At 40.0% G+C, this 15,212-nt stretch overlaps 1 protein-coding gene across 3 annotated transcripts in view; it reads right to left on the reverse strand.

Moving 5' to 3' along the window:
• Positions 1-239: 239 nt before the first annotated feature.
• The window catches only part of NR1H4 (nuclear receptor subfamily 1 group H member 4), a 35,149-nt gene continuing 20,176 nt past the window's right edge, over positions 240-15,212 (reverse strand). For all 3 annotated transcript variants that reach the window (XM_035901063.1, XM_035901062.1, XM_035901061.1), the window contains 5 exons: positions 15,057-15,155; positions 13,868-13,967; positions 11,888-12,034; positions 1,758-1,871; positions 240-478 (listed from right to left, as the gene is read on the reverse strand). In XM_035901063.1, coding sequence (XP_035756956.1) covers positions 240-478; positions 1,758-1,871; positions 11,888-12,034; positions 13,868-13,967; positions 15,057-15,155 — 699 coding nt within the window. The remainder of the gene's footprint in view (positions 479-1,757; positions 1,872-11,887; positions 12,035-13,867; positions 13,968-15,056; positions 15,156-15,212) is intronic.

Raw genomic sequence — 15,212 nt, forward strand, 5'->3', positions numbered from 1 at the left:
CTGGTGGACTCTTTTCTGATCAGAGAATATAAATACAGGGGAAATGATACTCACGCGTGAAAATCTGGTGCCTATACAATATTCGGTGTATAGTGAACATAAACGACTTCTATGAATCCGTGGCATGTTGCTATAAAAATGCAGTAAAGAAAATTTAATGTACTGTGGGATATTTTTCTATGAAAATAAATGCTATGCAGTCCTTTAAAAAGACACTTTTCCTAAAATAAAAGTATCCATCACTGCACATCCCATATCTCGCAGAGAAGAGGTGTGAATTTGTGATCATTCACTCTCCATGGCATCAGCATCTCGGCATGATGGTGGTTAAATGTCCGTAACTCTGTCAGGCGGCCCAGAAGACAGGCAAAGTGTTGCGGGTTGTCTGGGTGGTGAAGTTTGCAGAACTTCTGCAGAATATCCAGCAGGGGTTCTTGAAGCCTTTCCACAGACTCTCTCTCCTTTATGTATTGTCGATCTGGTTATGGTTTTAAAAGAAAAGGAGTAATTAGCAAAAACATGCTCTGATACAATCCAAATATTTACACTGATAAATGAATATAAAGATATTCAAATGTTTACACAGGGCACGGATGTTCACACCTGCCAAGAATATTTCTTTTCAGACTGAGAGGGAATAGAAGTGCTTTAACACTGGTTTTTTTGGTTCAGGGGTTTCGTGTAAGCTTCCTACTTAGAGGCGGGAAGACTTTCAACCTTTCCAAAAATGGAAGAGTTTTAACTCAGAAGTGTTTCTCTGGGGTTGTTCCTCATCTCCTGATGCAGTTCTGCACCCGAGTGTGTCCTGAGATGCATTGCAACAACGGAGCAGCACAGCAGAAGTTCTTGGAGATGTAGTACAACTGGGGAATTTGGCCAGTAGAGAAGAGCGGACACACAGGTCACCAGGGAGAAATCAAATGTCTTCATCCTCAGATGGAATTTCTTTGTTAGAAAATACTTGTCTTTTTTATTTTGTTCATATGGAAGTATGTATTTGGGATTTTTTTCCCAAGCCACGCTGACTCAAAGAGCCATGGAATTGCTTCACCTTCCCATCTTCCATGAAACCTGATTTGGAAACCTCAGTGTCTGTCTTTTGCCCTGAAGCTTCAGGCTTCTCTTCTCCTGCTCCTATGCCAGTCAGTTTGTTGGAGGCACTACACAATTTCTCCATATGCTGTAATGCAGAGCTGGTTAGTTTTGGGTGGTCAAAGAATTCATTTTTATAGCAAAGCCCGTAATCAGGGCTGAGCCGCTCTCATGCCAATGCTTCTGAAAGGTCAGTTGCCACCACTTTATGGTCGAGAGGGCAACTTGCTGCTCTTGCCAGCTGGTGTTTGTTCTGTACAGCCTGAAGACCTTCACTGCCATTCTCTGTTCTAAGTTATAGGGTTTCACAATTTCCCACTAAAAAATGTGACGTTCCACAATGGTCTGTAGCCATGTGCATGTAAGCACATCTGGGATTTCCTGAAGGAAGAAGCCTGTTGTGCTAAGCAGGGAAGAGATACCAGTAAATTTTTGAGTGTGGTATTTAGGCACTTTTTTTTTCCGTGCATGCAAAACCAGATGGTGTAGCAGGACATTTAGAGACTGGCTTTGTGAGCTTGTTTTCTGGTTTAACAGCTGATTATACTGATAAGCATATGTGCTCACTTACTCTATGTAGAATGTAAGTTTTTACAAGTCTCAGGTAATGCTCCTCATGCTTTCTTTCCAAACCCACTAATATTTAATTCTGGATTAGAAGTTACCTGGAGACAGGATAACTATGGCTGTGAGCAGCGCGTATTCCTCCTGTGTCATCTTCAGCTCTCCAATGCTTTTATAAAAATTAAACATGGGAGTTATGAATTCATCTGAGAGACCTGTGAGAGAAAAAAAAAGTTATAATATTTTTTAATTATTGAAATAATCTGGTTTATTGCCATAGAGCAATTACATAGTATTTGAAGCCTTGACTGTCTTGGTGGGAGAAATTTACTACACAAATCAGGCCTGATGCAAGGCAATTAATTACAGAAGTGCAAGCACGTCCCTGTTTTCCAGATCAGAGTAGAAACAGGCAAGAGCTGGCAATTCCTTTTTGCGTGGTTTCAAAGCCTTTCTTTCAAGCAGTTTCTTTTCCCCTACAGGTTCATCCATCCAGCTCTTCAGGACAAGTCTCATGCATGCTTTTCTCGCTGTCTGCTGATGTTCTGTCTTCTGTTTCCAGTATGCACGGTCTGTGAAGCAGTCCCCATGTTCCCTATTTTTACATGGAAACCTCTCAGGGTGTATGGGTTAATTCTAGCCCAACTCTACTCCACAGCTAACTGCCTTGGGCAGTTGCTTCAGTTGTCTCCATAAAGAGTCTTAATTGCTCCTTTTATGTAGCCTGAAACTTTAGCTAGGTCTAGGATTACCTGTAGTCCAAGATCCACTTGCTTGCAACTACTACTACTACCACTACCTTAAAGCATAAACTAGTGTATTATAAAGTATAGACCGATAAATAATTAAAATGCAGCCCAGTTTAAGGATGGGATCATGCGATTCTCTTGCCATCAGTGAAACCCTTTGGGGTTACCAAACTGGGGCATGCCGACTGGGCTTCCTCTTACTGACTTTGTCATCAGGTCACAATGTTCTTACTTAGTCTTAAATTACAGATGTAGTTCATTCTGCTTTTTGGTGTAAAAGAGAAGTAGGTCCTGTGACATCAAATTTTTTTTTTTTTTAAACTGGTGAGTGAGTCACTCAGAGCAGCCACTAGACAGTTGACAATGGCTGCTTGCAACTCTGAAGCGGTGGCACCAACGAGGTGTAGAGATCTGAACCAGTGGTTCTGCACCAAAAAGCCTTTTGTTCTTTCTTGGCTGAAAGGATGGAAACCTCCTCTGCTCCCACAGATGAGGGCCATAGGATTTCTTGTCATTTTATTCTTAATTTTGAGCTGTTCTGGGAGAAAGCTTTGTGACTTAGTGTGGCAACCTCATGAAATAACGTGGGTTTGAGTGTTGTATACAACACAAAGCTGAAGTCCAGGACTGGTAAGGTTCGGAGTGCCTCCAGTAGGGGAAATTCAAAATGAAACTCAGCAGGTGGAACTCAAAGAAAGGAAGCATGAAGTCACTTGACTTAACTATGAACAAGTCACATTTTGCTGTGACAGTGAGAGCTTATCTCATTCAGTGGAATAGTTATGTGTCCCAAGAGAGTGAAAGTGTGGTCTTGCAGGGTGTGGTGTATTTTGTGGCTAAATGATGCGTTTAAACATGTGACAGGAGCAACCTATGTTCACTTCAGATTACAGGCCACAAATCCGGGTTTTGTAGTAAGATCAGCACTATTGAGAAGAGTCTTAAGTCAATTAAGGAAATATATATGATGCGAGTCAGCTCATCCTGTGGAAGTTCATAACACAGCTGGAGCTTTATGCAAACAATAGTCATAGCATCTGATGTTCTGCAGGGTTTATGTCGTTAGTCATTAGCGTTACCTATTTTAAATTTTGAACACTTGTTATTGCTAACTGTTGGGAAACTGCCTCTCTCTTGGGCAGTGTTAAATGCCAAAGTTCCTTACAATATGACATATGTAAGGCACACATACATATGACACACCCAAGTTTTAATGTCTGCATGAATCTAGGAACAGGGAAATAAGTAAGTCTAGCTGAACCCTAAAGTAGAGCAAATGAATTCCTTTTGTGGAAGCGAATAGCTCAGCAATGACATGAAAAAAAAAAAAAACAAAATATGTTTAGAAGTCTCTATGCAAGGTATCACGCCGCTGGGCACGATCGTCTTGGCAGCAGGCAGGAAAAGGGAGGAAGTGGGCTGTGACTAAAACTCCCATCATTTGTTTCTCATATTCATAATTTGATTTTTTTTCCCCCCTCTTTTTTTTGGGTCAAGTTAGTTTTCAGTTGGATGAATTCATTGTTTTGCTGATCACAAAACTCCTTGAGTCTTGCTGTCAGTATAGCAGAAGTGTGATGAAAACGATGCTGGTAAACAGGGTATGGAATAACTAATTCATGTCCTCACTGGTCCAGGCACTATATAAGTATGCAGTAAAACAATCCTTGCCCCAGGAAGCTTATAGTCTAACTTAAGAAACTAAAGTGTGGGTGGGTGAAGCAAAAAATTCTTATAGACATGGAAGCAAATGAAATTACGGTAGAGAGCTGCTCTGCACTACTGTACTCCAAACAGAGAAATAAAACAGAAGAGGTGAAAGAGAGTAAAAAGGGATGTTTCAGCAATGCAGCTGATTTACTGCTTTTACTAAAGAGAATAGAACTTTGAAGTCTTTAAATAGATATGTGTCACAAGACAGTTATGAAGGAAACCATGCAAAATGAGCCAATTTGAGACTAGGATAATGGATTTTTTCTTGGTTACTCGTTTTGCCCTCGTCCCGTCTGTGCTGGAGTTTCTCCCTTATTTCATCATCCTGTATGCATGTTACACAAACCGCTGTTCCATCACAAGAGGGGGCTGTTTTCTAATGGGATTGAAACACTTCGGTTTGGATTTAATAAACACCAGAAAGCAAAAAAGCAGGAAACAGATGTTTATAGTTCTTGATTTTTTTTTCTTATCTACTGTACAAGATGTTGTCACTTCAACTCAGGTTATCAGAAAAAGAATTAAAGGCAATTTGGTACTCGTAACTGGATAGGCTAGAGGAGAAATGAATTATACGACTTTTCCCATGTCATTATTGCAAATCTTACTCCAAAACTGAAAAAAAAAAAATCCAACAGATAAAGTTATAATGTATTTCTGGCCTCTGTGAGAACTGAAAAGTTAGCTCTGGCTAGCCCTCTTCATTTAAATCAGGCAAGAGTACTGCGTAGTGCTGTGTCAGATAGGCAGAGCTTCCTGGGCAGTGTTAATGCTGCCTCCTTCTTAACTTCTTTTTTTCAAAAAGGTTTCAAAAACTTTGTTTCTTGCAGCACTATGGCAATAAGAACGTGCCCCTCCTTTGTGGTTTATTGTGCATCTTTCCTACCTGAACTACACTCTACCTAACCACCAGCCCAACTCTATCATCTGCGGAAGATCCTGCAATTCATTGGATTGATTTCACTATGTTAATGGACGCCTGGCTGTAAACCCCAGGATAGTCAACGGGAAGTACTGGCTTTACTGAGTATGGCCTTATGGCATCAGACTGGAGCAGATTTAAACCCATGAGCATTATTCATTCAGCACCCCTCAGTTCTTGCACAATTTCATTCCTATCTGTAGCTTAAGACACGGCATTGTTTTAGACCTTGCCTTTTTTAGGGTTCTGTTCCTATGATTTTGCTCTGGAGGTAAGATGGCTGTTGCTTTCATAAGGTTTGCGGTTTCAGGCCATAAATAATTATCTCGTTTACATAATCCTGGAATAGATGTTTTTACTCTCATATCGAGTCTGTATTGCCAGCTTTTTGAGACCAGTATTCTCTCTTCTATTTTGGCTGTTGATTAAAACTGAATAGATTAATCTATTGCAAGCGGCAAGCTTAAGAGTAAGTACTAATTAACAGTAACTACCGCCATGTGATTAATATGGATAAAGAGATCTTTTTTTTCTTGATAAACATGGAGGTGCCAGTGGGTATTAAACCGAGGCTGTATTAGTAGCTGTTTTGTGAAAATAAAATACCCTAATTTCTCGCAAAATTACATCTTATCTTTCACAGTGTTTCATCTGCTGGAACTGCTTTCCACACTGCTTATGAGCTCTGCCTTCTGACCTGTTCAGATGCATCAGTGGCCCTTTAAACACTGACCAAATTCACGGTGTTGATGCTGAGGGTTGAAAAGGGGAAAATCTAGCCAGTCGAGAAGATACACCGGAGCATGTTCATGTCACCTGTCCTCTATCATCACCTTGTAGAGCTTAAATGGCCAACTTAACCGAGAGGTTAGCGTGTGCCAAGGAGACCTCAAAATCAGGATAGCAAAAACCTGTCTTCTCAAAAGCAATCAGTAGGACCGCTGTGAAGACACCATTGCAAGCAAAGTTCAACCTTAGTTAAAAAAATAAAAAAAACCCACAACAACAAAAAATCCCACAAAGAAACCAGACCTGCAAGGAGGATGCAAATGACATCACCACATCCCATCCTTTGGCAGTGGCCTGAGCGTCTGCAGCCAGGAGGAAAGCATGGGCTGGCACACAGCAGCAGCATCTGCACTGCCTTGGGCCAGTCTTCATACCTTGAGTCTATTCAAATAAGTTTTTGGCCTGGAGAAGCAGACTTAGGCAGAAGAAAAGAGATTGGGTCCTCTGGCATCTGTTCTTTTTTTCATGGGTATAAATTAACTCCGTAAGTACAATTTAAACACTTTTTATTTGTAATTCAGGAACGTGGCATTGGCTAACTCAGTGCGGTAGATTGCACAGTATTGCGTACAAACAAAAAAGCTCTTTCCTATACTCTGGAATTTAAAGTGGTCCTAATTTCTAACTATTTTGGGCAATGCGCCAGCTTTGGGTCAAGTCACAGGATGGTGTCTCCTTCCATGTGGATGCATATGACCATTTGGAGGGTTAGACATCTATGATTTGCAGGTGTGTTTAGAAACAAGGAGCGAGATACTGGCTAGGTTGCTCTCTCTTAGATTAGATTATTTGGACTCAACAGTGAAGACAATTTCATTCTGTTTCTCTGCACAAATCCCAGCACAACGGGGTTTTGAAGCACCACTGTTACGCAGTACTAATAATCAAGTAACAAAACCCAAAAAGCAGCAAAGGTGATTTGGTATCCATTGTTCAGGTGTCAAATTTTGCTCTTGGTTGCAGGAGTCTCTTGTCCAAATCAATGGGAACTTTGTATCCCACATTCAAGGGCAAAAGGTGGCCTCTTGCCAAGGCTTTGAAATTGTGGCTATTTCTTTTTTTTCCTTGGATCTCACTGTACTTCAGCACCTGTAACCCATCCAGGAAGACAACAGTGTATTTCACAATATCAGGTGTCCTGCTGACAACTGAAAATCTGTGTCCAGATTCTTCCATTCCTGTCCATATCAGATAGTATTTTATTCCCTCGTACTGAAATTAGTGGAACTGCTCTGTAGAATAAAATGATGAAAAAAAAATCTGTGGCTCTTCATGACCGCTGAAAACAGGTGTCCTTAGGAAAGCAAGCTATAAATGCTCACTGAGAAAACATTCAGTATTTCAGCCCTGTTTTTAAAAATATTGTACTGCTAGATAATGGGGAGAGTTTGCTTTCAAAATAACAGAAAGAAATTAAGCATTAAATTACTAGGATGTCAGCCTTTCACAGAATGAATCAATCGGTCACAACTTGGTGTATACGTGGTGAGGCATCAAATGAGATGACTAAGTGGCACAAGCTGTCATTGATATTAAATAAAATATCTGTATTTCTCATTAAGCCTTAATATTAGAGTGAGTAGGAGAGGATTGCAGTCTTAGGAGCAGCTAATGAAAGAATTTCCATAACACCTTATGGAGAAAGACTGTAAGGGCACAAACAAAGGCAGTCACTCAGATGCACCAGGGCTTGAGCAATATGCTCAAGCTAAGAAATAGAAATACACCTCATCAGCATGAGAATAAAAATGAAGGCTGCTAATGCTCAAAGGTCATCACCACCAGATCTCTGGCTTTTTTATCAGAAAAGAAAAAAAAAATCCATTCCGTACAATCAGACTGGGGAAAGCATAAATATTAATAGATGAGAGCAGCTTCCAAGTGGACATGGTGGTAGGTGACAGAAGTGTGGACAGCTTGTGACTTTTAGGCATGATCCCCACCCCTGATTTTATGGATACAGACATCAAGGCTTGACAATAGGACTTATGTGACATTCAGACAGTTGTCTGCACCTAAAAATGTGTGGACAGAAGTTCTGACTAACAGCAGTAATTTATGCCTGATGGCCTGACAGTGTTGAGTCCCTCACTAGGAGCCATGAATAATCCTGATGCTTCTTCGTCTTTCATTACCTATAAATTTAATTTCTAAACTCTCACTCAGCTATCACTGCATCTCCTCTGCTGCTCTCTATTGTCTTTGCAGGGTGTTTCAGATTGCTGCATTTAGTCTTGTTTTTCAGTGAGGCGTATGCAAAAAGAAAAAACGTCCCTATCTCCAAATTTATGTGTAATTCTCATGGGTTTTCTCTTTTATTTGACTTGGGTTTAATCTCTTCTGGACATTTTATCTCTTGGACCAGTCTAAAACATGATAATGACCAGCTGCAGTTTCTAGTAGCACATGTCCTTACTGGTTAAGGCTGGAAATAGCTGCTGAAGTTTCTATCCTAATACCACGTTTAGTACAGGCTATTGTTCAACCTAGAGCCCTGGTGTTGATTCCTATGCCATGCAGGGGTGTGAACTGCATATGCAATATTTTTGAAAGCTGTGTGGGTAAGCAATGATAACAGAAGAACTTGGATGCCTTTCTTTCATTTTGTTTAAACTTGGGACACCTGAAAGTGACCATGATTTAAACCACAAAAATAAGATGTTTCAGTAGGTATTTTCTAACAATTACTCACTCTGCCTAAATGTGTGATTCTGGAATTTAGCATAAGCTAAGACAAAACCTGCAGAAAAATTGTACCAGTGTGAGCTCTTAAAGTCAAAACAAAAATCCCTGGTAGCTTGTGTGACGACAAACAGGATTCCTATGAAAATTTGGTGAACACTGAGAAATACATTTGGGAAGCATGAGAGAGTCAAACCTACCTAGTAAAAATCCTTCCCTGTATAAACCAATCTGCTTGCATTTTGGTTGCAAAGGAAGTGATACCACCAACTAACAGGCAGTTACCAGTACTGAAAAAGTAGGCAGAGGGGCATTTAAAAAATACATTTAAGCCTTTTCATGCAAGGGACATGGCCAGGTTGACAGATATGCTCTAGCATGCAGCAATGTCAATCCAAAATCAGAGAATCTGGAAATTTTGAGCGACTTCTGGGTCTGTGCAGTAGCACTAACAGTTAAGTAGCATCGATAACAGCAGTTAAGTTAACATTGCTACAAATGCAAAGATTTACAACCTGCTTTTGTTGTTCACTGTCACAGCCCCATTAAGTGCAGCCAAGAAAAATGTGTTTAAGAGGGCTTGAATTTGCACAGAATGGAGAAACAGAATACATGGAAAGGGTATTTTGTCCTGTATTCTGGCTGTTAATGGAAGGAAAGAATGCAGCCAGCAGCAAGTAAGCTGGATAATACATTGTTCTCCTGTAATATAGGGAGGGAGCAAGTCTAGCAGCAGTATTTCCTCATATGTCCCCAACTTGATCCTGGCTTGAGGGAAAATATATTTAAGAGCTTTTTCCAAGAGCAATAATATATGTGTGTGTGTGTGTGTGTCTGTGTATACACACACACAAAATTTATCATGTTTCATTTCTTGCAAACTATTCAGCCCAGGTTTTGTTCTGATCCAGAACTCATTTTTAATTTACCTTGGAAAACCAGGCATTTCTCTGGATTTTTTGCGAATTCTTCTCCTGAAAGGGAAAAAAAAATCCTGACCTCTTTTCTAAAATCTTGTAGAGATAAGTTACTTGTGCTCATTGGTGTTGATCGCAAGGTTCCCTGTGCCTCGCACAGAAGCAGCAAATACCAAATACTGCCAAGACAGCGTGTTGGGCCACAGTGCCCCAACGTGGATCAAGTGGTGACCCTTGTCCACTGGGGTGAAAGAAGGGGAAATCAGGGCTCGTGGATTAATACCGGGCTGAGGAAGAGACTCTGCTTCCCCGGAAACCTTGATGGGTGAAAACACGTGAGGCTGATGGTGGATAGCTGGACGGAGGTGGCTCGAGGTCTGTCCTGCTCTAATTTAACAGGATTCTCTTTCAAGCAAACCCAAGGAGCAACTTCCCTGCCCAGGACGCCCTCCTTGCCTCCGCGGCCATCTCCCCTCTCCTTCTCCCGTTTGAGGTGTTTATTTAATTGTTTTTCCTACTCCTCAGTGGCAGCGCTTCCCTGCCATTAAACCCTGCCATCCACGTTCTGACTGTGTAATTTAAAGCTATAGTTAAATTATGACTTCTCTGAACCTGTTGTGGCACTGACGCATAACCCTAATTAAATGATCACATCCATTCTAAAGCCAGTCTTTTCTCCCCTCAAACGTTAATTACAACATAAGAGGCTTTAATGGCTCCCCCCCCCCCCCCCCCCCCCCCAGAAAAAAAAGAATTGCAGGCAATCCTCCTGCGGCATAAATAATACCACATTTAAAATCATTACTTGTCTTGAAACTTTCCTCTACACAAAATATTATTGCATGACAAGTAAATAATATTACTGCAGGATACAATGTCATATTCCAGCTAGTCATGTTATGGTATGAATGCTATCTTTAACTCTAGTACTAGCTTGCAAAAATGATATTGCATCTCATCTGGACTCAATAGTTGCAGAGAATTAACAGGGTATTTTAAAATTATGAGTAAGGAAAAAATTATTGGTATGACATAATAACTTATGTAATGTTCTGGATCAAAGTATTTCCTGCTTCTGCTTTTCATGAACAGCTGGCACCTTGAACAAGGAGGTTGATACTGACTGTATAGATTAGAGGAGCAGAAGCTTTCAGTAACCACGTATTCATATGGTTTCATTTCTCTAAGACCTATTCTAATCAAAAATTAGGTTATAGTCTTGTAGAAAAATCTCTTCATGAAGACATTTGGATCCATGACAACTCACTACAGTTTCCAGGAAATATCTCTGGCCTTCTTGGCACGCTTCTCTGCCCGCAGAACCTGGACCAGAAGCCATCCCTATCACTCTCAAAGTCACAATTTCCAGTCCATCAAACAATAGCCTCTTATAATAAATCAAAATAAAATAAATATAAAAGACTACAAAACATAAATCTAGAATTGAGTGTACTAAGCCAAACTAAATACATACGTTCAGCAAGTGAGTTATTCTCATGTTTCCTAACTTCTTTTGAGGGTTTCAAATATATAAGTATTCACCTAATTTTGCTTATATCAGTAGTACCTCACATTACTGATTTCAGAACTGAATTCAAGCCCATTTCTATGACTAATATTGAGGTTAAATGTTACCCTATCTCTTCTCCTTCTGACCATTAAAAGGAAGTCCAGAAGCCAGAGTCAAAGCACTCTCTCTGACTATAGACAGACTCTTTGATTCGGAATTTTTGTGACATTTGAATTTTGAGTGATAGGTAGCTGAGGGGTGGATAAACTTTGCTGGTCAATACAGAAAAGGGCAAAGCATTCAGTATTGCATCAGTGGAGCACAAAGAATACATAGCAATGCAAAACATGACTTTTCGTGCATTAAGGAAAAAACAGTACCAGCCCTGCTTGGCTTTTCATAATTATTAAGATTTATGCCTAGAACCAGTAGAAGGCCACTGAGCCTTTGATGGACCTTAAGAAGGAGAAAACATACTGAGAACATGCCATGTTTATAATTCTTCTATGCACCTTGTGCAGTGTGGTTCAATTTTGCAAATTGACCCTAAGAATCTGTGTTTCCTACAGTCATCTCCAGTAGCATCCTAACATCCTCTATTTTCTTTCTTTCTCATAGTGTTTGCATTTGAAAGAATAAATATTGATACTTTATATGAATAATTTGAAATGGTGGCACTTCGTCGTTCTTTAATGCTTATAATTTGAGACTTGCACTGGGTTTACTTGATACAGCGTCATTTGTAAAACTTGCAATGTATTTATAAACCTCTACCTTATGACCTTTAGACTGAAGGCTGAGTAGATTTGTTCTAGTTAATATAAAGAACAACATTCAGATAACCTGTTTCAGTGCTAATAAACAATTTTACCAGTTTTTCAAGGGCACAATACTGACACAGAAGCGCAATGGTGTGGTTTCTTTTTTCCTTGTTAAACAAGATACTCACCACTATTGCGAATTCTTTCTTCTAAAAGGGTAGTATGTCCTCTAGGAAGTTTCCTGTTGAAGATCTCAGCAGAACGGAGGAACATGGCTTCTACTGCTGAGCCCTTCAGCAAAGCAATCTGATCTTCATGATCAAGGGTTTGGAAGCCTGGGGAGATATTAGAGATAAGTGAGGCAGCAATAGAAAGTCCCCGCTACTTTCTGTCTTGATGTTCTTGCACATGAGGTGCTACACATCTGCGTAACCCTGTTGGTGTCTGTAGGGTTGCCAAGTGCTGTGGAAGTTGAAACCCATATTCCAGAAAATGACACAGATTTGATTCTTACTGAAGTTTGAGAATCGGACTTGTGTTTGTGTTCGTGGTACTTTAAGAGGAACATGATAAACAAAATTTAGTGGTGCAGCACAACCAATAGTGGAGATTTTGTCTAGTCTGATGGCACTGCCTAACATCTTCTGCCACGTTACCACCAGAGCTCTCTGTATGATTGTCCCTCTGCCATGCTACTTTCAGCTCTTTCTGTTCTCTGATGGCAAAAATCAGCATTTGAAGCATCTAATTTTAAATATTTCACCTTGCATTTGGACCAAGATATGACTTTACATAGAGGCTTCTTGCTGTGTTTTAAATATATGTTTCTCCTTTTGGAAGGGAAGGACTCTCAAACCCACTGAAGAAATCAGAAGGATTTTATTAACTTGTGTGAATACAGAGCTGCTCCTCTGAAAAAGAACAGAGAGCTGAAGATCACGGGAAGCTCTCCTCATACTTGCCAATGCAGGTACCCACCTTATACCCACCCCCCGATTCTGTGGGGAAGCACAGAAGGATATAATGTAGAGAATGAAGCAAAAAGGTGATAAATTGTGCCAGATGTACTCTTAAGTCAACACTGAAAATAGCAGGTTTTTCAATTACAAAGGCCCTCCCTTCGTCTTTCTCAGCATAAACTGAACAGCAGGACCTGGATCTTTTTCTGTACTTCTGACTTTAAGACCCCTTTGCCTTTTCTTCATCATAAGATGAACGCAGAAGTCTGGTAGGGCTTTTTTTTTCCTCTTGTGAAACAACTGTCACATTTCTAGCTCATAGCTTCACTCCTTGTTAGGTGTGGATGTGCATGCCTAACCCTGTGCTTGAGCAGTGATTGCATTCAGCCAGAGTGGCACGTAGCAAATTAAATTCTTTCTTCTGTTCATTAAGCATCTTTCAGCTGACACTGCTGTACCCCTTTGCTTAATTTGTGCTACGTTCATTTCCTGTGAGCCAGTATCCCAGTTAGCATAAAAAAATAGTGTTACAACTGCAGTGATAGGCTTTGAAGCAAGCCCGTAACACACAGAGAAAGGACCAAAATCATGGGAATACAAGGAAAATAATGTTTTCATATAGCTGAGCACTGCTTGCCTTACAAGGAACCTGTACCGTGCCTAATGTTCACTCTTGAGGTAACATCAACTTGGGAGTTAAAAAAATACTAATAAACTCAGGTTTTCAGTGCTTGTCCATAACATACACAGCAAGGACCATAATGATTGGTGCCACCAATTAGGGAAAGTTCTTGTTTAGGACTCACAATTCAGTGGATGCCGTGACCTAGAAGCTTTGCTAGAAAGGCAGCAAAGCTAGTGAGGCAGAGTCTGGCAAGTATTAGTGGTAATTTAGAGGCAGATTATTTGGCACTACAGTGATATACGGAAAAAAACCAACCCTTCTCTAGAGACACAACCCCTTCTCTGAGTGTTTTGTTTGTCAATAGGTAGAGTGCCACATCTCAGAGTGGCAGAGTTTGAATTATTCAACATATTATTCCTCAGAGCACAAAGCTCCTCTTCTTTAGACAGTGTCTGAAGAATGCATACATGTCAGAGGAGCAGGCATATTTATATGGTCTTCAAAATACACACAATAGCCAAATGGCAACCGAAAGGCATGTAAGCTTTGCAATAACAAAATTTGCCCCAAAACACTGGATATACCTGGTAGTTTTTTAGTGAATTCCACAAGAACCTGCACATGACTGGTAGCCAGTTCTGTTAAAATCAGAAAATTTCCTTCAGCACTGAATTCCTCATGTAACTGTTAAAAATCAAACAAAAAAAATTGTTAATATTCATTGTCACTTCACATTTCAGAGCATAAAATAAAAGAATTGTTAGAGTGGGTCAGGCAAGAGGTCCATCTAACCCTGTAATTTGTCTTGAATGGCTGTCAAAACCAGGTATTTTGGAAGGCAACGTAAGAAGTAAAAGAAGTAGACGGTGTCCTTTCCTCTGGAATATTTGTCTCACTTTCAGTGTCATGTCTAGCCATCAATGATTTAGGCGCTTCCTGACCTAGAAGTTCTATGTGTACCACAATATTTAACCAAAAGCCTTGTTACCCATGAATGTGTCTATATCTTTTTTTAACATATTTTTTCTTTTGACCTCCTCAACCTCCCATGGAAATAAGTTCCACAAGTTAGTTGTGGGTTATTCAACCCTCTCCCTGCAAGCGTCTTCCATTTAGGTTTCAAAGTTGGTGACTTAGGAAGTAATTTTCTACAGTTTTCCTGGTTTTGTTTTATTTTTAAAGATTGAACATGACAGATTTGTAAAAATATATCTCTCTCAAACTCTTTTTTCCTCTTTTCCCTGTTTCCCAACCTTTTTCCATCCTACATGAAAACTGGGAACTCTTAAAGAGAGAATGGAAATTCTAGAAGGTAGAGAGGAAAAGGAAAGAAGAGGGTATGAAACAAAAATCCACCCCTGGAAAATATTGGGAATTTGGGTTCAAAAAACCCTATATATTTTCAAGCTTCCAGGGTGGTGTCTTTATAGAAAGGAAGCTTGGCTGCAAGTCAACCTCAAACTGCTGTCTAAACTGACAATGCAAAAAACAAAGCTCCCACCAGCAAAGATTAGATATGAGCATAAAAGTGTATTTCCAGAGTTGAAAGCTTTTTCTTAGCATTTAAGTCTGATAAACAAAAATGCAGTCTAACTGTGGACTGAATGGGAGAGATTCTGCCCCCCCGCCGCAGCATGTTTTAACGGTCAGCTTTTATCCATAGTTTGCTCTACTACTTACTACACCTACTCATGCTGAGTACAAATATTTTCTGCTGTGTAAGCCTCAGCTTCGTCACCTGCATCTCAACAATGAATCCATCAATGTACTTACTAGTTTTTTTGACACCTCCTGTGGTATTTGTTGTTTACTGTATGAATCCACGATGTAATCAAGAAGGTTCTGCTGTTCTGGGGTAAATTCTACTTTCTCCTATACTGGCAAAAAAAAAAAAGCCCATCATGAAATGCACTCATAGAAATGATCTAG

Source organism: Egretta garzetta, unplaced genomic scaffold (assembly GCF_000687185.1).
Source record: "Egretta garzetta isolate BGI_Z169 unplaced genomic scaffold, ASM68718v1 scaffold38, whole genome shotgun sequence".
Taxonomy (NCBI): domain Eukaryota; kingdom Metazoa; phylum Chordata; class Aves; order Pelecaniformes; family Ardeidae; genus Egretta; species Egretta garzetta.